We start from the raw sequence: 23,831 nt of genomic DNA on the forward strand, positions 1-23,831 counted from the left end.
ATTCTAAATGACACAAAAATAATAAGTGTGATCCGAAAGTCTGAGAGATTTTTTTTTTTTTTTTGAGTGAGTCAGGTCTCTGAAAAATGTACATGTATTTATATTTTCTTAGTATTTGATCTGCCCTCCTTTTGCTTCAATAACACCAGCACTCGAGCTGCATGGACTCCACCAGTTTGGTGCAAACCCGATAAGCCATGTTACCCCAGCGTGATTTGACAATGTTCCAACGAGCTTCCTCTGGTGTCAGGAATTCTTGGCTCTCTAGCTCTTCTCGTGCCCCCATAAATGTTCCATGAGGTTGAGGTCAGGTGACTGTGGAGGAAAGTTCCTGACAGTCAGCACTCCTTGGTCTTCAAGTAGTTCTTGCAAAGCTTTGAGGTGTGGTCAGATTCATTATCCTGCTGCAGTATGAATCTTTCTCCTCAAAGATGGAGTTGCTCCGGTGCAGATTTCCTTAGCCTCAGCTCAGTCCAAGCATTTGGCCTTGTTTCCCCCCCGGCAAAGTGATTTAAAGAGGCTACTCCTCCTCTGAAACAGTAGTTGATTGACTTGAACCAATGTTTGATAAGTAGATTATGTCCACCTGAGTGTCATCTCAACACTTTTTCACAGTAAGCTCAAGGAAGTCTGACCTTAAATTTGTTCTCCTAGAAATAGCTCAGTTTTAAATATTTATTTTTCATTCTACTTGTCAAAACTTCAGGTGTTTTTAGATGCACTTATGTTTTCAAACTTTCTGATTTCTTATGTTTACACAAAAATATGACAGATTTTTGATGCAGTCAGATCAGTCAAATGAAACTATCAAACTTTGCCGTACAACCAGCAGAATTTTTTGCCCAATGTACTTTGAATTGAGTCTAGATCAAATGTTGAGCTAGAAATATATAAATATGTATATGAGAAAAATATGCATGGAATTATGCATAATTATGCATGAATGACAAACTGTTAGTGTCAAAAGATTTGAAACAAAACTTTTCCAGAGTACAAAGTGCCAGTATCTTTTTCTAACTTGTCAGAGCACTGCCTCATGCCTGACTGATGTGTATTTACTGCTTCATGACCAGAATATAAAACTTCCTATCACTTCATTGATGAGGATTGATATGTTGACTCTAATGTAAACAAACAACAACAGTAAAAGAAAATGATGCATCAACAACATTATAAATGGAGGAAATTAAGTTACATCTGCTTACAGAAGAGAGAGAGAGCACTGTGGATAGTTGAAATCCAACAATTAATTTGAAAATTACATATTTACCGATTAAAGTCTGACATTGTTTGTTCAGAAGTAACCAGGACAAAGTGAGAGGAAACAGATTCAAATGCCATCTTAACATGCGCATGGAGTCAGGTTAAACTAAGTGTACCAAAATGTGGAGAAATAACCTCACACGGCTGCACCAAACAATCTAAATAAAAGTGTCGGCTGCAACACACCTAACGGTAGAACCGACACTTCATGATTAAAATTGCACTTGTTAATTTAGGGGCACCATTCTCAGCTTGTCCAAGAAAATTATCAGTTTAGACTAAGTTTCAAAGAGACTTTGATGAAAAAGAAAGTGATCTGTTTGTTATGTGAAAGTCTTAAGCTCTGATTTCATTGACCTCCAGTTCCCCAAACAAAAAAACACATGGTAGAACCGAGGATAATTATGCACAAAAATGTCTTAACTAATACTACGAACAAACAATAAACAACAACAGAGAGTGAATAAATAAATAAATGAATGTATGCAAGTAAACAAAATAATTAACTGTGATCGTCACTGGAAGCAGTTGGTAAGAAGGTGATGAATTTAGAATCACACTGGAATTGGAAAACCAACTGTAATGTGTAAATTCACCTGTTTAGCAGAAGGAAAGTGATACTTGCGTATCCTTTGTAGTAGTGAGAGGGAGGCTGCTGCAGGATGTGGAGCTGTGATGATCTGCTGGATGAGTTGGTTGAGGAACGCAGAGACAAAGAGGCACTTTGGCAGGTTTGCATTGCAAAAGTGTGTCAAAGTAAAAACACTAAAAGTCAAAGTTCATAGTTAGAAAGAAAATATTTGCGCTGTTGTTGAGTTAAATGAAGAAGTCAACCTTTAAGTGAAATATAGAAAAACAAAGCCCTAGTTTAAAGTTAAGATATTCATTTCTTTAAGCCATCATAAAAGAACCCAGTTTTAAGTCTTTGTTTGAATTAAATCATTGTGAATATTTCTGAGTTCAAGCCCTCTTCTTCTATTTTCAAGCCCAAGTCACATTTTTTTCTAAGAGTCTTGCATTCCAGTGACTTTCTCTATATAGAAAGTTTTGGAGCCAAATTCAAATCAGCATCTAACCAAAGGTGAAAGGGGGGTGTTGAGCTTCACTGTCCAGGAGAAATCAGAGGCCACATACCTTAACAACTTACTTTTAGTTCATTTCTTAAACATTTAAATCCAATTGTTAAATATCTCTGATGACCACAGATCTAAAACAACACAGAAAACAGATGATTAGAATGACACCAAACATATGTTTATCTAAAAGTATTAATAAAGGGTGTAAACATAAGAATAAACTTACAGATTGTAGACTTTTGACTAGATGAAGGTAAACTTCTAACACAGCTAAAAATACAAGCACATACATTTAATAAGAAGAAAAATAAGACATAGGAAATCTGTATGCTTAGAGTGAGCAGTCTCTCTGTGTCTTTATGGCAGTGGTGTGACAGAGAGGAGGGAGCGTTTGTGTCATGCATGCTTCTCCACAAACACTTCAGGCTCGATCTGTTATTCTTCCATACTGGTCTTACTAAACCTGATATCAAAGACTGAGTCCAGATCGTCACTCCGGTGATGCTGCATTTCATTCATGTTCTGATTTAAACTGTTTTCTGGGATGTCCTGCTCCTCAGTACACTACATAAGGAAGCTTTTTGCATGCTTTATTTGTGCATGTGTTTGTGTATTTTAGCACACGGAGGGCAAGTAAAGAGATTTACCTTCTGCCAAAAATTCAAATTTGGATACCAAACGCAAGCTGCACAGTTCTACTTTTTAAATCTTTATTACTTAATTTGATTTGTTATGTTTATCAGAGGATTAAATATGTTTTTCAAGAGCTTGGGTTCCCAGCAAAAGAGGTTAATGGGCAATCACAAGAAATACAACCTTCAGGTTTTAGAACACATTCACAATAAAACACTACAAATGTGATGATGGGTGATGTAATGACAAACACTAACCAAGTATCCAGTTTTAACTAAGAGTAAATTTATTGAATTATTATAATTCAAATTAATCAGATTTAAAAGTCAAATGTGTTTGTACAAGTCAGTTTACAGATCGAGGGTTCATTAGTTCACATCACAAAACACATTCGTATTTGTAATTTCTGGAAAAAGAGAAGTAAAATTTTAAAAGACAGGGATAAAAGTAATTTAATTCAGAGTTTGTGCTACTGGACATGCCTTTTCTTTTTACAATATCCATTCTGCACTGATTTTCAACAACTGTGCACCTAATCAACAGCAGGGCTTAATTGAGATTAGTTCATAGAACAGAAAGAGGCATTGTTCCTCAGAGGCGAAAGACGTTCAAGGGATTCTTGTAAATATCATGCGGGACTGATGTGAGGTGCTGCCGAATGCCAGTTTTTTCATGAATAATAGCAATGAAATGTGTTGATAAATCCTGAATGTCTTGCTGAAGTTCCGTGGCTTCAGGTGTTGGCTGACATTCTCTCTGTGGAGCTGCCTGTCAAATCGATGTTGGGCTTGTGGAGCGCCGTCTCTGTCTCTTTCCATGATATTTTCCAGTAGCACAGTCAGTGCACTTGAATATCCTGCTTCTCCTCTGCAATGGCAGTGTAATACTGAAAGATCTGCAGCCTCACTGGCATAGTGCACTAAGATTCCACCTCTCATATTCCGAGGTCTAATCTGTTTCTGTTTTGTTTGCACAGATGCGGGCCTTACAGTGTTTCCCCATATCAAACTGTATTAGTTTCTGTCATCACTAACGCAACATAGCAGGCTAATAAAAGCATCAGTGAAGTGTGCAGCATGTGGCAGCCGCTCTGGGAATGGTTTGCTGCAAAGAAGCAGCTCTCATCTGGTTGGGGAAAATTGTGGGTCCTGCTACCATATATTGGCCAAGAGCCCATGTGAGTTGTGACCCCATGCCACTTGTCCTTTACACTCGCTGGCTGCATGCTGGCAATTTGACCTTTATCATTAACCCTGCTGCGTGCCTGTCGTTTGAAGTCTTTATTATTCATGCTTCCGTTTGGGTATATTGTATAGCAGGGAGCATGAAGGCGGGATGCAGAGCTCGTTAGCACATTTACACTCGGCAATTATCCTACTTAGTTTCTGCTGAGACAAACAGACATGCATTTAAATGTTAAAAAACAACACAATGTTGCATTAGGTTACAGCCATCTTAGTTTAACATATAGCAGAAAAAAGAAGCATGCTTGCATTGCTTTATTTTGCAGACCATCAGCTACACGTTTAACATTATTGATTGGTCTTGTCTCGTCACACAGTTTATACCACATTAGTTCCATTTTTTGATTTTGAACTTTCAGAGCCCAGCCAGACGAGAAGCTCACAGCGAGGCTGAGTCACTGTTGATATTCTTTAGACACTTGTCTTTATCTGCAGCAGTGTTAATCAGCAGTCATTCTAATTAAACTCAGTTTGCACTTGAAATTCTTTAAAGCATGTTCAAACACTTCTGAACGACAACTGTTTGATTGGACACATTTCCGTCTCCGTCCTGTTCGCAGGTGATAAGAGCAGCGTCTGCAAAAAGGAGTCAGCAGGGATGGATTTTTAAAGCACAGATTGTCTGGGTGTAATCAGACCAAGTCAATCCACATCGTACACCTTCCCTATGATATTATTCATGAATGTTTTTTTTCTTTAGCAAGATCCCACATCCATTACATCTTTATCACAACTATTTTCATTATCATCCGACTGTACCACTTGCCTTCACTCAACCTCATTCTGCCGCGTGCCAAGTCAGCAGTCTCCAACAAAAAGTAATCCACTGCCTTTACTGATTGGCTGTGATATAGCTCTCAGCGTTGTCAGTGCGGCGGCGGCTGCAGAATGTGGCAAACAGGCAGTTGACACCCCACTTCTGCTCTGTCAACCCTTTCATGTGAACACAACGCTGTCAAAATGAATCCTATCAATTTACCTGATTGCATTATACTTTCAATTAAAGTGTTTTGGTGCAGTTATCAAGGCATTTCCATTTGTTGGGGAGGTTAAGTATCAACTTCGCACTTGCCTCCAAATGATGCAGCTCTGCGTACAGTTTGCATGTGTTCTTGTTTGTAGTCCTGTCAACAGCCCTGTACAACATTACATAAAAGTTAGCTAGAGGACAGTTTACAGAATGCTTTCGCCTCACAGAATGTTTTATCATTAAAAAGAGAGCAGAGGAATGCTATTCGGATTACAAATAGGAAAATTGCAAATGCATGTTTTTCTCCCCCCACCCCCCCTTACCCCTGTCTGAATCAATTGAACAAACCGACATGATATTTGATGGCCTGTGAGCTCCAATTATTAGAACAATATTATGGCTAGGGTAAGTCAGGGGCACTCCAGTGGAATTCCAATAGAGTTTGGGAGCTGTTTGTATTGGTGCTAGTCCTTCAGGGGCTGGGGAAGGGCATACAGCTCAATAACTCAATTCTTAACAATTAGCCCCTGACATGTCCCCCATGAAAACAGATAGAGAGAACTCTAGTGGATTATATTTTCCAAAGCATGGGGATTATTGTTTCAAAAGCCCAAATAGCATCACATAAAACATTTTTTAAAAAGTTATGGCTATGTTTTCAAAACATGCTTTCCTGCTGATAAGATCGGACTTGATAAGTTCGCTATTCTTCATCTGTCAACTGTCGACGGTGGCTTTTTATTTTTGTCGGCATCAGCATCACAAGCCCAGTTCTCGCTATACTGTGAAAAAAGAAGACTGCCTGTTCTCCTGGGTCACCGATTATCAACAGCACACTTGGAGCATTTTAAACGGCGCAGTCCTTATCACTCTCAATTATAAACGTATTATACTGTAATTAAAGGGGCTTGTGGATCTGGTATCGGATCTCATCTAACCGGCTGCTTGCTCACCGCCTCCCTCCCCTTCTCTGAGCTCACCTCCTCAGCGATGGACCCAGCAGAGTGACCTTGGACCGAGGCCGACCTTGCTGCATCATCACGGTCTGATGTTATTAGATTGTCCAGGAAGGAGAAAGGTTGAAAAAGCGCATGCAGTCCATCTCGCCTTCAGTTGGTCTTGGTGAACTTTCAAGGGGATAGGGAGAACAAATAGAGCTGTCTGAGGGTGTTTGACTTTTGTGTGTGTGAGTGCAAATGTGTGTTTGATGTTTGCACGTGTGCTAGCACTTGTGTCTGTTCAGCTACATAAAACATGACTCGCAGACAGACATGGAGGTGGCATTTGGAGTTGTCTGCTCTGGGGAGAGCTCCGTGCCTGAGGGGATCATACTCAGTTAGGCTCTCCTTTGGGCCCTGATGGGCCGTGCGCTGTGGTCTGATTGCAAAGAGGTCATAGCTTTGTGAAGGATGCCCCAGAGGCCAGCTAGAACAATTAGGAATATGTGTTTCTGGGTCACTGGAGCACAGTTACAAATGTGGTAATATTATTCTATTTCCTGACAGTGGAGGGAGAAGAAGTGGCTTTACTCTGGCTTCTGTCTGATTTGTGATGGGATATCTCTGTGCTCGAACACCGTGCATGCAAACTCCAACAACGCCGTAGATTTTCAGGCTTGTACTTTATACTGTATATTCTAATCTTGCTCTCTCAAACTCAGTAGTCCTTAAATCAACAGCAAGCTGTGCTGCAAACACAGCAATGACAATACAAATGCACAAGCAGTAACCCAGCTACAAGTAAGCTAAGCCCAAAGTAAACATGGCCATTACTTCACATATGCTTAGAACAGCAAGTACAGTCGCAATGTAAGTAATACATCCTGGAAAATAGGCCCCAGTATTCCATAAATATTTGATGAAATCAAAAATACAGACTGCACAAGAACACATGTGTTATTTAATTCATTGTTCGTGTAACACTGCTGTGAGCCTAATACTTACATTGGAGGTAAATTGCCACGGGCCATATACCTCTCGCTCAGGCAGCATTTCTGGTGCTTAACATAGCAGTAAACATGTTAACAATGCTTGACAGGCATTGGAATTGATATGGATTTCTGGGTGTCAGAAAGTCAATGACACAGATCACATAAGTTGAACTGTTCAAAGTGCCAGGCTATATAACTTGACTTCAGATTTTAGGTTGCATGTCCCTGTTGTTCGTGACTCAAATGGGATCCGTGTAATTCTTTGACTTGAAGCGTCGAGCAGCAATGTATAGAGCATGTTTCACCTTTACATTTTCCTTTATGAAATATGAAAGGGCATAGGCAGTATGACTCAAGCTGTCCCTGTGATCAGCGGATCCAGCTGTAATGTATGAGTGAGAATATGGCGCGATATGAATTATCATAAGTGGTAAAAGGGCTGCATCAAAACAGATTATCTCCTGACTCAATAATTTGGCTGGGTTGTATCATACCAGTCAAACCCGATCATCCACCCCCATCATTTTAGACTTGAATTGTGCATCAATTATCTTCCCAGCTCTAGCAGGCTGGATTCTGAGCAGCACCACATGCAATTTGGTATCCCACTTCTGGCACCTAAATACATGTGCCTCCCGAGGTAACATTTTCATGCAGGATTAAAAAAAAATGCTGACTGCATGCGTTTGCACTCTGTATTTGCAATTTAATGTAAACTCCCATTTGCATTTACTAGCAATACCACTGTGATCAAAATTATAATGGTAATACCAGCAATTGGTTGAGAATAAACAGTTTAAGTGTAAAAGAAAAGCCTTTAAAGCTTTAAAGAAAGAGAAAGCCTCCATCTTTTTGAAGATAAAAAGCTAACACATTTTTCTGAGCAAACAAGTCAGGGTCCAGTGCCATTTGCTGGTGGCACCACTGCTCTAATGCCCATTCCCCCCATGTTGTAAAAGGCTACATTAGCCTTCTCTGGAGCCAATTTAGCTGAATTAAAGAGCTTAGAAAGGTCATACTTACATTTCATTTGAACTTAATAGACAATGCAATAAGAGTGCTTTTCTATGTTTGCCTACATCACCAGAAGACACTTTCAAATTTAATAAGACCAAATATTCAGTCATTATTCCTGATCCCTCATCATCCAGCAGCTTTACAGGTAGCTAGGGTAAAAACCTCAGGTATCCAGTATCTTTATGGCATTTTCCCAAATTAGGCCTGCAATTCACAGTATGTTTGGCCACTGAGCTACCTCGTTAAGTTAAATAATGAATGAATTGCTTGGGTAATTATGAAAACTGCTCACAAGCGGGACTAATGCTTCTGCTGGTTTAATTAGAACAGGAGCCTGCCACTCAAGGCTGTTCCCCATGCCAATCCAGAGGACAGAATCGAGGATTCTCAGGCTGGGGGAGATAAGGCTCAACTTTGGCATTCAGTATTCTGCAGACCTGCCAATGCACATACTGCTACAGGTAACAAGGCTGCAGGATTTTCAGCCACAAGTAGGGATGTTAGCAACAGCCAGCCCCAATGCACAGCTTGTTCCAGTATTTCACAGGATAGAGATAGGAGGAGCTGTTTGACTGTTTCCCAATGTGGAAGCTTTTGCAGTGTAGCTCACCTGTCAAAGACAAGAGGGAAGTATTGCCATCAGCATATGTTTTGATAGCAGTACACAGAGCATTAAAAGATAACGTAGAGCTTTATTTATTGCCCAGCCTGTTAGTAGATACAAGACAAGGAATAGATGTGAGGCTGTAGAGCAGGGGATGATTTGATCAACACAATTGGCTTCATTTCTGTTCTGCACCTGCTAGCTGTTTGCTGCTGATGCTGTCATGGAGCCAGAGGGCTACTGGAGCATTGACTGAAACAAGATGTCCTACTAATAAGATTCAGAGCCCTTCCTTCCATTAGAACGTGTCTGTTTCCCTCCCATTATTGACATTGTTGTTGGGTTTGTAATCCACCCTTGCAACCTCGAGGCGAACTGCCCCTGCAGGATGCAAAGCTAACGACAAAGTGTGTCAGCTCTGGAGACAGAGAGTGGGAGCTCCAAGACACGCAGTGCTGCCCATTCAGGCTGAGTCCAGACTGAGGAGAGGTGACATTGGCCTCGACTACCCAGAAACACCACAAAGCAATCTGTATAATGAGTGGTTTCCCCTCTGACTTAGATGGCTTGTCACTCCATTCATAGCTCGATGCATCCTTTCCAGCTCTGCTCAGCCCTCTCAGGCCAGAGGGGAGAGGAGGAAACAGTGGGGATGTCGTAAATACAGGAAGTGATGAAGTGTTAACCAGGGGGAATAGAAATATATTAAATGAAATATATTGCTGGACTGATGTGGTTGCTTTAATAGTAATATTGCAATTACAGCCTGACCGTGTTAACTAAAATATGAGGATTTAGCATTTGAATACTTGTGTAAAGTTTTTTATGCTAATACAATTCCCCCAGCAAATTTGGCAGAAATTGGTTACGCTCATTTATGTCCTTGGTGTATAACAAATGTCTGAGCTCATGTTATTGTTTACATCTGTCTGTTTTGAGAAGTATGAGCATATGCCCCAGATAAGCCCAGAGGCTTATGCAGCATGCAGCCATGGTTCAAACATATCAACTCATAAACGTCTGCTATCAAATAAAGCAAAAGAAACTCAATTAAGGGAAGCGATCTGGTGGGGATTGCATCAAATTAGTGACTGACAAGTTCAGTAATCTGGAGCATATAGCATTTTTCATTTAATAACACTCAGAGATGTCCTTGGAAAAATGGAGTATGTGGTGATGCTCAGCTGACAGATGGGAGGAGGAGACCTGCCGTGGCGAGGGGTCATGTATGAGTACAGTGACAATTTCTTCCGACAACGTCCCGTCTTATTTTTGCTTTGTCAGCACAGTCTTTAAAGCAGGGATGTCGTATTTAATCAAATTACCTGCAGGAGCGGCTCCTTCTTTTATTAATTTATTGAGGGCTGGGGGTGGGGTGGTGGTCGGTGTGTAGGAAGGAACATGGAGCAGCTCCGTTGGGTTGAGTGTGTGTTTGTGCTCTCTGAAACGTGAACCGGAGAAGCCTGAGCTAACAGGAGCTGACGGTGGCAACCGCCCTAGCGCTCGGCTGCGAGAGGACCAGTCGGCTTTTTCACTCGAGCCTCATTAGGGAAACAGTGAGAAGAGTCATCAGAGGCTCAGAGACAGGAGCTGGGTCTGGTGCTGCTGCCTTTCAGAGAAAAAGGGATCAGCTTTGACTGTAGATGTCAAGAGTTTGAGGCTCAGAAGCTGTTATGTTAAGCGATGGCGAGGATTGCAAGGTCTTTTCCAATCACATCTCCCTGTAACATAGAAGGAAGCTGCATTAGAGCTGTCGATGAACCGTGTATGATTTATTTGTAGCCTAATCATATAACTCTAAGGTTAAAAACCCTAATCTAATTGTCCATCACAGCTGATTTTGTCGATGAAGATAAAACACAGACAGTTAACAAAGTGTTTTGACAGCACAGGCGGCAGAATTAACCAGATTGGAAGCTGTTGTGTCTCCATTCCACCTCTTCCACTTTGCTTTTGCTGTGTGCTTTGGCCTTTGGGCTTTCAGGTGTACAGTGCGTCTGGCCAGCCTATAGGGCATGTGGAACAAAGCCATGGTGACATTTTATCTGACGGTAGCTCCTGTGGGGCCTGAGCCATGCTGCCGAACTGTCAGGCAGATTTCAGCGCGATGAGAAGGGGGAAGAAAGCCAAACAAACAGAGGCCTGGCACAATCTCCCATCGCCAAGCAGTGCAGACGAGCGCAGAGAGACGTCCCTGGGGATTGCAGGAGGCCGAGATGAAACAGAAAGCGAGATCTAACCTTTTTGTTGTTGATGGAACCTAGTTCTTTAGTGCTGCTAGATTAAAAGGAAGAGCTGCAAAGGGAAATGAAAAAGGAATCACTTCAGCTGTTCGAACATGGAGACCCTTACTGGATACAGGACTTTCATATCAATTGGAAGGAAGAAAATAAAGCAAATATTGTCATCCTTTGTAGGACACAGGTACGTGTCTTTTGTATGGTGCTTGCCCTTTGTGTTACATACAACAGCACATGAGAACCACACTCTCCTTATTGTAGAAGTATTATGGTAACCATAAACACTATTTCAGAAGCTTTTCATCCATTTTTCATCTCTCACTGTTCTCAAGGTGAGAGAACAGACATGTTTCATCAACAAAGGAATATGTGAAACCAAGCAAACTAAGCATCCTTGCGAGGTAATAAATTCTTCATATGTACAAACCTAGTGCTTGCAGATTCCATGATTCTGATAGAATGCCAGCTGCTAATATCAACATAGCTAATGCTGATTGTTCAGCAGTGTTAGGGAGGATTGTTAACAAACCACATAACTGCAGATTTCACCTACTTCGATTGCTGTGCTCAGAGTAGGTGGTGTTCCGGTTGTAGATCTAAGTTTGATTATGTAATGAGAAACTGTGTCCTTGATCACAATTCACAGAAGAGCTGCTGCACTGGCACACATTTGTTTCCCAAACCGACTTTGTTGTCTTTCTGCAGAATAAGATTTTGAGGAACCTTTTAAAATGCCTTTAATGTGCTAAATGCACATGGGTCTAATTAAACATGTGGCACAATGAAGCACATCCCCTCTCTATAGGGTTGGTATTAACCTCCTGATGCTTTCACGGGCAGATAAAGAGATACGCACCACTGATGTTAAGCTGGAACTTGAGCTGGAGCCCCAGGAGGCTCTGATCAAATCCCCAACTTAGCACTCCAATGTGCACCGCGTCGCCCACTTCAGCCCTGCATGGCCCGGCCTGCCCCAGCTTACCTATAGCAGTGATCCTCTCTCGCCGTTCTCGTGGTGTGAAGAGGGGGAGGACTGGAGCACAGAGAGAGGGCCAGATCAGAGGGAGAAGAAATAGGGATGAAGCACAGACAAAGAAAGTGCAGGAGAAGTAAGATGGTGATTGAAAGGCACTTTAACATGGAGGGCTTGGAGGAAAGTCCACAGCACGGTGAAGTCCTCCAGGGTCAAAGTTCACTGAAGACAGGCAGGAGTTAGAAAGAAGGCTTCCTGACTCTGCTTAGCAGCATCAGATCTTTGAAAACAGGGCTTAACCCTTATTTTATAAGTGACAGACACTTTAAAATCAGACCTGGCACCATTAGTTAGTGGTGTCAGGCTTTTAAGAACAAGGCTATAAACAGCTAGTGCAGGTTAGACCTTTAGTACCTGAACTCAGTTTGTCAGAACTGCTGCTCACTGTGATGGCTGGTGCATATCTTGCACCTTTTTTCCACATCAGAGAGTAAATGCATGCTATTACCACTGGCCCAAGCGACTGCTCACATTGCCATCGTTTCAGCACTTCATCATATTGATATTGTGGGAAAACACACAGGCAGTGCCCAGTCTTTAGTTCATAAACACACCCAGACTCCCTGCCAGCTTCCACTAGCCAGTGCGCTGGCTATAGACCTAGTCACGCCGTTTGGCTGATAATATGAATGGTAATGAGTGACTGGCTGTTGGGACTGAAAGCAAAGTGCTGTCATAATTGAGTTAGATTAATTAAAGGAGCCCCACTGTATTCTTACAGATCAGTGCATCTTGTTAGAGAGCTGTGGGTTGAGGCACTGGAGGAGGTGTGTTTTTGGCCAAAGTGTTTGTGTTTGTGCATGTGGAACCTGCAGATTGTGGGTTAGGTAGGTTGTTGTGTGAGGAACTAATTGAAATGAGAGGCGATGTGCGAGTCTCAGCCAACATGGCCGGTCCATTTGTCAGGGTGACATCACTGCACTCACACCCCATCCATCTCCGTGCAGCGCCACAGAACCATGCTCCTCCTGGTGATTAATATCCATACCTCCCTCACTGCAACTGCATACCCCACCTCCGTCCCCACCCGCCCCGCTCGCACCGTGCCACTGCTCCACACATGCACACCAACAAACAAATACTCGCACACACTCTGCTGGAAGCCCTCCTCTTTACTTGTGCACATAGTGGCTGCACACTCACTGCCAAGGCACTCCCATTTACTCTCATACACTCATGGCTGGAGCCCAAAGCCAAACCCGTTACACACATAAACGTCCTCATTGTTGCAAACACAACCTGTCATCCTCACCAAGAAAAAAGCAATGAAAAGTTATTTCTTTATATTTCTTATCTGTTTGGGGCACTAATAACAACAATCAATGTTTTTTAATGAAGAGACCCAGTGGTTTTTAAAATACTGACCTCTACCAAACGGTTGAGAAAAATGATTTGACCCTTTTAAATCTTTTTTTTTTACATTTAAAATGACACAGTTGTGTTCAGCAACTCCTTAGGCACAATAATATGTCAAAAGTATTACTTTACCTTTGAAAATCACAGCAAACAGAGGCCTCATGTGAGGAGTGATTTTGCTCGTGTTAACTTCCTGTGAGCAGACTAACTTGCTCTGCATGCTATTTCAAATACAGTGACATCTACTGGACTTTTTTTTAGTATAATGAACCTCAACTGAGTGGTAGAGATGGCTGAAACAGGTGGAATTAAGTAAAACATATTTTTCAATAAGATATAGTGAGTCAAAATGTGCTCTACCAAACGGTTGAGCAGAATGTTAAAGGGTTAATACAAACTTGGTTCAATTTCAAGTAATATTTTTGAATTCCTTTTTTTTTTTTTTTTTATGCAAAATCTACCTTTATTGGATTTATTTAGATTTAAGTTTCTGTCATATGTCGTTAATTATTTTCAATTTGCTGATTCTTGTTAGTAAAGAGTTGTAAGTGCTAGCATTAGCTTATTCTGGAGCAGGAGCACAGTGACTGCAGGAAATAATTTGTCATGTCAGTTCTGTATTAAATAACTTGGAAGTCATGATTATATTTTGCTGTATTACTGCTGCTTTTGAAAAGCTTAAAGGATAAGGCTGGTGATATTCTCTATTCCTGCTGTTGTCAACAGTGCCTTAGTGTGTCCCTAGATGCTTTCTGACTTCTGGTCTGTGGCATTTTTCCCAAGCCTGTTTGTTTCTGCTGCAGATGCTCATTTTTAACAGGCGGTTGTGCATTCAAAAACCCAAGAAGGTATAACATGAAAAATTAATGTTTAAGATTCTGCACTATTTCTTGGACAGCAATCGAAGTGAAGCAAATTTGCGGCGCTGATCGTATTAGCTCCTTCATACAAAAGGTCAGAGCTTAGGTCAGATACAGAATGGATGACAGATCTGATGTACTCATCAACGGCTTGTACAAGTAAATCAGCTTGCAACCTTTGTTCACCTGTAATAAATAAGGCTGTCCCTCAAATTTTCCAGCAGAAAAATGCTTCCTGAATAAAACTGTAATAGTGGGAACATACAATCAGAATTAAGTGAGTGTCAGAGGTCAAACTATTATTCTGAGCAAAGAGGAGCTTTCTCAGTGTCGAATGATGACTAGATTGAAACGTTTCTGAGGGGGCTGTGCATTTCACTCTAAAACGCTTTGCAAAAAACAGATCAGTTGTATCCAAAGCGCAATCAGGCAGAACAAGCTTTGTTTACAGAGAGACAGAAAAGCAAATTCGTCACACAAACTTGCTAAACAAAAAAAAAAAACAAAACGCAGGACTCCAATAGCAAGCCACTGTCTAAAACAAGCCTTTGTCGTGGTGGTCTGAGAGGATGAGCAGCTGTTTGTAAGCCACTTCTCAGGAGGGGAAACAGCAGATGATTAGGTTGGGCTAAGACACACCAGCATTTCACAATGGATGACTGGAAGAAAGGACAATTTTCTGCACTTGTAAATGGAGAAAACCTAGCATTTGGTGTTGTGACAAGAGGCTCTTTGGAGCATTCTCAGATCATGCTGGGATAACAGGGGTTAGCGGGTTTCTCACAAACTTGTGTCCATGTCAGCTCGAGTGCTGCTGTCATTGTGGCAAAAGGCTTGAAGACCAACATGTCTCATTTAAAAAGCGTTTTTATTATCAAGAAAAAAATAGTATTACTTTTAAAACAAATGCAAAACAGAAGTACCATTACTAGTTGTCTCTGATTTTTTTTTCTTTTTTTTACGAGTCTAATTCATTAACTAAGACAAGTGGATGCATCGTAGCTTTTAGCAAATGTTACTCAAAAAACAATTTTCCATCAAGGACTGGCTGCTCCAGTCAGAATTAATGGTAGCAGGATGAATTATGCCTGACTCCAAACAAGCTAAAAATAAAGTTCACTCTAATAGAATTTTGGGCAATATCGAAGGTCTAAGCACATAGAAACTAGCTCTTTCAGGCTTTGTCTCTACAAGTAATACTTCAGTAGAATTATTCTTTTTGGTCTTTCCATGGCATTTGCAGTTCCAAGTGTTCATTATGTTATGGTATATTTTCATGCTGCGCAGAACATTGACATAGGTATAACCAGAAAAAGCAGAGCAAGTCCAAACTTCTCTCAGTCTATGATAAACAGAATCAGAAAGTGAGTTTTCTGAGCAAGTCATTGCCTCTCGTAAACTTGGAGCCAGTTCCAAATCCGAACACAACCTCACTGGCAGCGGCACTACCTTTTGTAGCCAAAAATATTATACCCATCCAAAGACAAATAAAAAATCACTCACACAGTACACACCACAGCGTTAAACCTCAGGAAAACAGATGTTCAATTAATTTGCTGCCGTAGATTTACAACTGAACCTGGCAGCATTTTATAAAATGAACAAATATAAGAAGACAGGATTTACAGTATCACGAATATAAAGCCGTAGGATTGGTTGTCTGGGCTTATTTCACAAGTTCTCCTGTGGAAGGGTCAACCACAACTAAACTCATTATGGTCAGCTATCAGAGCTACTCCAACCTGAGGAGGAGAGGAGAGCAGTTGGGCTTTGAAGATCCTCTAAATGATGACCTTTCTCTCCTATACTGCTCCACTGATGTGCTTTGATAAGCTGGGCTCTGATCTCTGCCGTGGAATCACAGCGCATCACTGCACACTGCCCCGTCCTCCCAGAGCTGGATTGAGCTAAACTTTCTCACCACACCCTCATATTACATCACCCAGGCTTGATGTCATGTTTTGCACCATGCCTTTGAACTTGTTCAGCCACAGGGGCCAAAAAGTGAGGCAGAGCACCCTCAAGATGTGCTCTTTTGAACAAAGGGTTGTGACTTTACAGTGAGAATATCTATTTCTTAAGTATCAGGCTTTAGCAAAAGCAAATTATTGCTCATGAAATATTTCCACACGATGCATGTTCCTCCAAGTGGCACCAAAGTGCTGCTTAACCTCACAGTTGCGACTCTCAAACACCAGCCTCTCCCTCTCCCCCTGTGGAAGCTGCAGGCCCGCCTCCACACCAGCTGTGAGATCCAAAGCTCTCCTTCATGAAAAAGCATTTCACTGTCTTTGAGAATCCTCTGTCCGTGCTATTATAAGAGAAGAAAGATGCAGAGATACCGAGTAGGGCGCAGGTGATAGGTAGGGGGGAATTAAAAAAAGGCAAAGGCATATATGGAGAACAGAGAGAAGACACTGTGTGCAGAGGAAGACAGGGAGCATGACAAGCAAAAGGGTGAAGCAAAGGAGAGCAACATAACTGAAAGCTGACAGCCGCTACAGTCGATGTGTGATTGATTGAGTGGTGCTTACGTGCCAGGGGTCATACATATGCAAACTGCTCATTTGTATTTGCTGCCAGGGCTGCTGTTCACCAGAGCCCTTGAATAGTGTCGTCTGACCACCGGGACACATCATACAATCAGATTAAGCTGCCCTGAAGTCACATGCCGGACGACCAGCAGCTGCCACGTGCACCAGCAGCTTTGACTTACAGTATCTGTTTTTTATCCCTGCACTGCCACAACAGGCCCTGGTCTGTCTGTAAGACATCTGGGTTTTAGGGGCTCAGTTAGGTGTCAGATGAGCTTTGGTGTTTGTGCGGCACAGATTTTCCCTCTTGACATTTTGTTGTTGTTTCTTTTTTTTCACTGCTTTGTTGCACACAAACCACATTTTCCGTGTGAGTGGCTGTGTCTACAGCAGGACAGTATACATAATGCTCTGTCTTCAGCATCATCCGACCACCTTTCTCTGCTCAATATAGCAGCAGCTGCAAACGCCACGTCTATCTGTGACAATAATGATATGCCAAAGCATGCAGGTTTCTGGTAGTCACTGGTGTTTTCACATTTTCAGAAAAGACCTGCAGTTTAGCGAGCTGGTTATCATTCGGTTTGAACTCGACCGGTGTCGAGGGGCAGGTCCCTGAAACAGCCCATGACTCTGTTGCCATTTGAGGCCTTCTGATATTTTCTTTAATTATTGATTCGTGATGAAGCCAGCAGGAATTGAGGACTCATACATAAATTCTTTTTTAACCACTCTGGAGTTTGATTCTGCTATCAGGCTATATTCATTATTATGAAAGTAGTAATTTGTGAGGGCGACAGTCAGAGAAGTATGTGCTTTTTCCCCTTCAAGTCTTTATTTTCTCTTCCACCGGAAACAAGGATGTGGTGTTGGGTAAATGGCCTTCTGTGTTCAGGCTGCCATAAAGAGGCTTTCTTGTGCTTGCCTGCACTTCTCTCTTTCTCTCTCGCTCTCTGTTTCTCTGTCTCTCTTGCCCTGCTGTTCTCAGATCAGACTGTGCTCCAGCCATGCTACTGGGCAGTGAGCTGTGAACAGGAGCTGTACACTGATCCAAGTGGCAGTCACCTTCATTCAGGCCCACGCCCCATTCCCTTCACACAGTCTTCCTCTTTTTCTGACTCTTCTCTGAAATCCTTAGCGCCCCCCCCCCCCCCCCCCAAAAAAAAAAAAAGAAAACGGGATAAAAAAAATCTTATGGGAATGACTCCCTGGGCGGAGGATGGACCGCGGGGTATGTCCCTTGGTCATCGTGAGCCTGACACACAGGCCCTTTATGTGGCTGTGTGGAGGGTGGCCTCTTCCATCCTCTGCTTCTCATCCACACCCCAGAGGCTCCTATTCAACCCAGGCCTGGCTGGGGGGAAGTTGGAGCTCTTTTGTAGTGGGGGAATTCTTAGTGGGGGCTGTCAAGGCTGTGACTGTGTGGGCCTTTATTTCCCCAGAAAAGAGAAGGGGGGAGAAGAGATAGAGGGAGAGGGCAAGAGGGAGACCAGGGCGGGAGGGGTGGTACCAAAGCAGAGTTTGGACACAGACGGCCTTGTTAACCGGCACCCCTAAAGAGAGAGAGGATGAGAGGGAGAAGGAAACAGGGAAAGGGCAAAGTAAAAGCAAGAATGAATTTAACAGAAAGCCAGAAAAGCGTCCCCTCTGTTACGTCACTGCTGTTATCCCCATCCTCCTTCTCCTCGTCCTACTTCTATTTCCCTATTTTTCCCTATTTGTTCCCTCCATCTGTCCCTATGTAAGCTTCACTCTTCGGCTCAATAACAAGCTTTTGCCCTCCCCCTCACCCCTCCTCGCCCATTTCTCACCCTCCGCCATTAGTTTACACACATTCCATTATCTGGGAGACCAGGCTAAGAGAGATGTCTGGGGTCAGAGTGATCATTATCATCACCTCTTTCCGCTACACTGTGAGTTATAGCTCGTCGTATAGGAAACAGACGTTTAAATCATAATCAATAGAGCAATATCAATGCTGAGAAGCGTGGCTAAAGGAAATCACTGCTTCGACTCAGGAGGAAACGCAGACACTCAGTTTAGACTGAGATAGTGGCACACTCGTATTGATAAAATTTGATCAAGCCATGAAATGCTTTATGTGGCATCATGCACAGTTTTTTTCAGGGAAAAAAGAAAACTCTAACTCAGGTAGTGCAAGGTTTGACTGGTGATCAGGGGTTCATGCATTACTTGCAGCTGAGGCTTAAAGGGGACACTGTCATGCTTTATACATTAACTGAACCTCTGGTCATGTTAAGGTGATGAGGGAAGCGATGTTCCTCGCAGGGAGAGCTGTACAGCGTACGCTCAGTGGTTTGTCCGGGAAGGACGATGTAAGGAGACAAGTATGACCTGACCCGATGGTGACCAGACCACAGTCACTGCTGCCATTCTGGCTGAGATCAGGGCTGAATCTGTGTCTTTGTGCTGCCACAAGGAGAAAATTCCAGCGGAAGCTTCACCACATCTCTGTCAGAGAAGAGCAGTTTCGAGACACAATACAAAAACACTTCATGTAATCAGTCAGTACAAATTACAGCTCTAATATGCAGAGAAAGAACACAGAATCACTGTTATTACCTGATATGGTTTGTTTGTGGTGAATGAGATGCTCTCATTCAAATGCAGCGTCTAATCCAGCTGACATGTGTAGACAGCTTGGAGCCCATATTTAGAAATCTTTGTCCCAAACACTGTGACAATTTGAAAAGTTTTTCTTTGACACGACCTTTTGCAAGTGATGCTTATATAACCAGTTTCTCTCAACAGATGTTTTTAAATACCTTTTAGATTTGGCATACATGATTTATGAAGGTTGACTCAAATAAAGATCTGTTATATTATTTTTTTTCTCCAGTATGGTTCAGCTTCAGGGCATTTTTTTCCTTCCTAGATGTGCCTATTTCCTACGTCAAAGCAAACACTTCTCGCTGAGCCTCTTGAGCTCAATATACAAAACAACATCTCTCTTTTTTATTTGTTAACAGAAAAAAACATTAGATAAGTCATTTGATATTTATATTCAACCTGTAGGCATCAGGTGTGGGCATTGTCTCAGTTATGATATCTGAAGTGAAATTTGATCTGTAGTTTGTTACAGAACTCACAACAGGCGAGATGAATAATGTCACAGGGAAAATTAAATTAGTCCAAATTAATTTGTTTGCACTCCGGCTTCCTCCCACAGTCCAAAAATATGCTGAGGTTAATTGATTATTCTAAATTGCCCGTAGGTGTGAATGTGAGAGTGATTGTTTGTCTCTGTATGTAGCCCTGTGACAGACTGGTGACCTGTCTAGGGTGTCCCCTGCCTTCACCTGAGTCAGCTGGGATAGACTCCAGCCCCCCCCCCCATGACCCTAGTGAGGATTAAGCGGTGTATAGATGATGGATGGATGGATAATTTGTTTGCACCTTACTTCGAAAGTATCAGATCAACTTCAACTATTTACTGTTTAATGATTGTTTTATGTTTGTGGAATTAACTCCACTGTAATTGTGTATACAGTTTGTGGTTAAGTTAATTGGTCAGATCATTTAAGAGAAAATTTGCATATTGATTTGATTTCAGGCAGCTAACCAAGATGGATATTATGCGATTACAGTTTATAATTAAATGCTCATTGTAAAGCACCAAGTGTGTATTAGAAATTTCAAATGAATGTCAGGTCGAGTAGTGCAGTCAAGTGCACTGCCAGCCCGACCGAAGAGTTCAGAAGCACTGAGATTCAGCCCAGAATCCCAAAGTCCTGTGTAGGTGTGAGCTGTGAACAGATAGTGTACTGCACATCATGGTTCATGTGCAGCCAAAGCCCACACAGTGCTGATCAGACAGCGATCATCTGCCAAATGTAGAAATCTATAACCCCGTCCCTGGTGACTAAAGGGAAATTTAGATAACCAGAAACAAAGTGAAGCTATATGGTGTATTATGCATGACTGTTTAAGTAATCGGAGTGAGTCTGCATCTATTTTGTGTGAGAGTGATGCTTAGGTGATCACCTCCTATGCCGAGGTGACACAAAGAAAACAACACCTTGAGAGCACAAGACAAAGAGACTGCTATAAATGTAAAAATAGAAATAGCCATGCATAAAAACAATTACTTTGCTATCTTAATTGCTTTCCAAAGAAAATACTTTCTGTCACCTTTCCAATTAAAACATAACCAGGAGCCATATTAGATGTATTTTTGAATGGTGCCTGCAGCTTGTCTTGTTGTCTAAGCTATTGGATTCCACCTCTACATTTTAATGACCAAGTTCATTTATAGAGGCAGAGGAATCAACACGGCTAAACAAAAAGCCACAGAAGACTATAGCACTGTGCAGTATTTTACCTGCTGAGGATCCAACTCTAATGATTTACATGCTGTTATTTAGTAATGCCTCATAATGCAAACCAAATGGATAATGTTTACAGTATCTTTTCAATTAGGCTAGCAGTCGTACAGAATCCCCTTTTTACATGCCAGGCCCCTGACATTTCCTAACACGTACACTTGGTGAAGTGTGAACCATTCTGCAAATGAGGGTTATTCTGGGAGCGTGGCGTCTCCTCTCCCTCGCTCTCTGTTCCATGCACCCTGGAGATGATTGTAAAAGCTGTTGTCCTTTAGTTATGACGGAAAGCGAGGAGGAGCTGTGAGAGAAAAAGAAAAGGAAAAGCGCTTCAGATGGAGCCTGCCTTTCTCCTCTGTCTGTCTGTGTCGCTGGCTCTCTGCATGTGCCCTGCTGCTCTGTCATCCTCAGGGATGCATCTGAAGGAGACCATCTGTTGATCCATTTGTCTCCAGCTTTGCTTCCTGTGCCACCGCCTCTCTCCTATCGATGATCAGGCCTGGCCTTTGTCCTGCCCACCCTCTTTGTTGCTGCCAACAGGCCTTCAGGGCGAGGCGGGTCTGCTGTCGGAGGTGGGGCACAAGGTTGCGTCTGCATTCACACAAGCACAGATGATAGGTACTGGCAGACATGAGTACTTTTTGCACACAAACAGTTAAGGAACCCCAGAACTGTGCTTATCTAAGGTTAACATTACTGAGTTAAAACACACAGATTTAATCTTTTTCCTAAATTATTTTTGCATTGCTGATATCAAAACTGCTCCCTCTCCCCCTTGGGACTCTGAAAACACAGAGCTCATCATTACATGGAGGCATAGACCATGAAATGCATGTTAGGAACAATGCTGTGATACTGAAGGACCATCACTGGAGGCTTGCAAACATTCACCACCAACGCATTTATTGCCTGTGAAATGTTGCCGCTAAAGAGAACGGGGTGTTGGTTTCCACACGTCTCCTAGCTGTCACCTCACATGCGTGTTCAGGGGTTTGATGGACATTGAGTCCACTGTGGGGACTTCAGGGATTGCTTGCCTTTGATCTTCTCCCGCGACTCTCGATTACCCATCATTCAGCAGGGCTTAGGCCCTGGAGAGCAGCAGGGAAAGGGTGGCATGTTAACATGAGCTCTGATGTACCCAGGAGAGGCTCACTCTTCAACTCATAGCTCACATAGCAGATTACACAGACATGGAGGAAAATGCACACGAACAGTGTCGGTTTTGAATGTTTCGGCTGAAATGGTGTGGTAGTACGGAGAATCGAAATACAGTACGTCACAGGAATATGGAAACTCTGATAGGATTTATAATGAGGTTGCGGTCCATGCCAGCATCAAAATGATTGTAAATCTTTTAATCACGTCCTTTTCTCTCTGTGTCCATAGAGTTTCCATAGATTCTCAAGGTTTTCATCAACACTGTTCAATATGTCTGATGATTGGTGCTCCCCAGGGAGACATGCATTGATTCCCCATATGGTGTAGATGACATGTGGTCACACGTACTCCGATGTTACCAACAGCTGTGTCATCTAATAAGTCATGATTTCACTGCTGCTTTCACCTGCCGTGATAGTTCTTCTGAATTAGTCACAGCGGATAGGCTTCTGTGTTCTTCTCAGTATTATTGTAACTGGCTCTTACAGTTTTTAATTTTGCATCTTTGTGATGTTGCAGGATTCCTCAGCACAGGTGATCAGGCTGCTAAAGGGAACTACGGGCTCCTGGACCAGATCCAGGCTTTAAGGTGGATCAGTGAGAACATCGGCTTCTTTGGGGGAGATTCCAACCGCATCACTGTGTTCGGTTCTGGGATTGGAGCTTCCTGCGTCAGCCTGCTCACCCTCTCCCACCACTCTGAAGGTACAGCAAACCACAGAGAAGGGAAGGGGGTTGGGGGATACAGCTGTGGAACTCATGCCTGCTGGTGTGTGGACTGTTTAATATTAGAAACTGGTGATGCAGGTAGCGAGTTATAGAGTAATGTATTCCACTGTACTCTGTAGCATAACGAATGTTTTAAGAAGCAGGTGTTTGCATTTAAATGACTGCGATTTTCAATCCCTCCAGAAATTGAACCTCCACGGCAGATTTGAAGCCACATATGGGTTTTGACATTCTCTGCCAGCTTGCTAGTATCCCTCTTTATGTCAGAAATAAACAAGCTGAAATAATGTGTCTGTGAGCAAGACGAAAAAGGACATAGTGTATCAGGAAGAGCTATTTGGGGGCAGTTCCGGTGCAGTCTTGTTAAATGACGCACGCACGCACACACGCACACACGCACCCACGCACGCACGCACACACACACACACACACACACACATGCTATCTTCTTTCTTAGCAGTGTTGTTTATCTGCTGGCTACCTTAATGCTACTTCATGATGATTTACTGCCGATGTTGGCCATGTCTTCAATACTAAAGGCAGCATGCACGCTTGACTTGGACATGCAATAAACATCCTTCATACTCATGCTCCTCTAATGCATTGCTGAATTAAGATGGAGCCTGACTGCCTATAGGTTTCCTAAGAAGTTCCTTGGCTCATATGAATGAGCTGCAGCTTTGAGCTCCATCCGTGAATGTCAGCCTCTGTGTGCACCCTTACTGAGCCAAACGGTCACTGCATCATCCTTAGCCTGAAATTATTAGTCATGTAGTCATCCATCCCTTTAGACACTGGCTGTTTTCTTGCATTTAATTGACAGCAGAGTTGTGTACAG

At 42.5% G+C, this 23,831-nt stretch overlaps 1 protein-coding gene across 3 annotated transcripts in view; it reads left to right on the forward strand.

The window, feature by feature from the left end:
• nlgn3a (neuroligin 3a) overlaps positions 1-23,831 on the forward strand; it is a 126,978-nt gene that overhangs the window by 59,156 nt on the left and 43,991 nt on the right. For all 3 annotated transcript variants that reach the window (XM_023269547.3, XM_055016743.1, XM_023269546.3), the window contains one exon: positions 22,784-22,969. In XM_023269547.3, coding sequence (XP_023125315.1) covers positions 22,784-22,969 — 186 coding nt within the window. The remainder of the gene's footprint in view (positions 1-22,783; positions 22,970-23,831) is intronic.

The sequence above is a fragment of the Amphiprion ocellaris genome, chromosome 13 (genome assembly GCF_022539595.1).
Source record: "Amphiprion ocellaris isolate individual 3 ecotype Okinawa chromosome 13, ASM2253959v1, whole genome shotgun sequence".
NCBI lineage: Eukaryota > Metazoa > Chordata > Actinopteri > Pomacentridae > Amphiprion > Amphiprion ocellaris.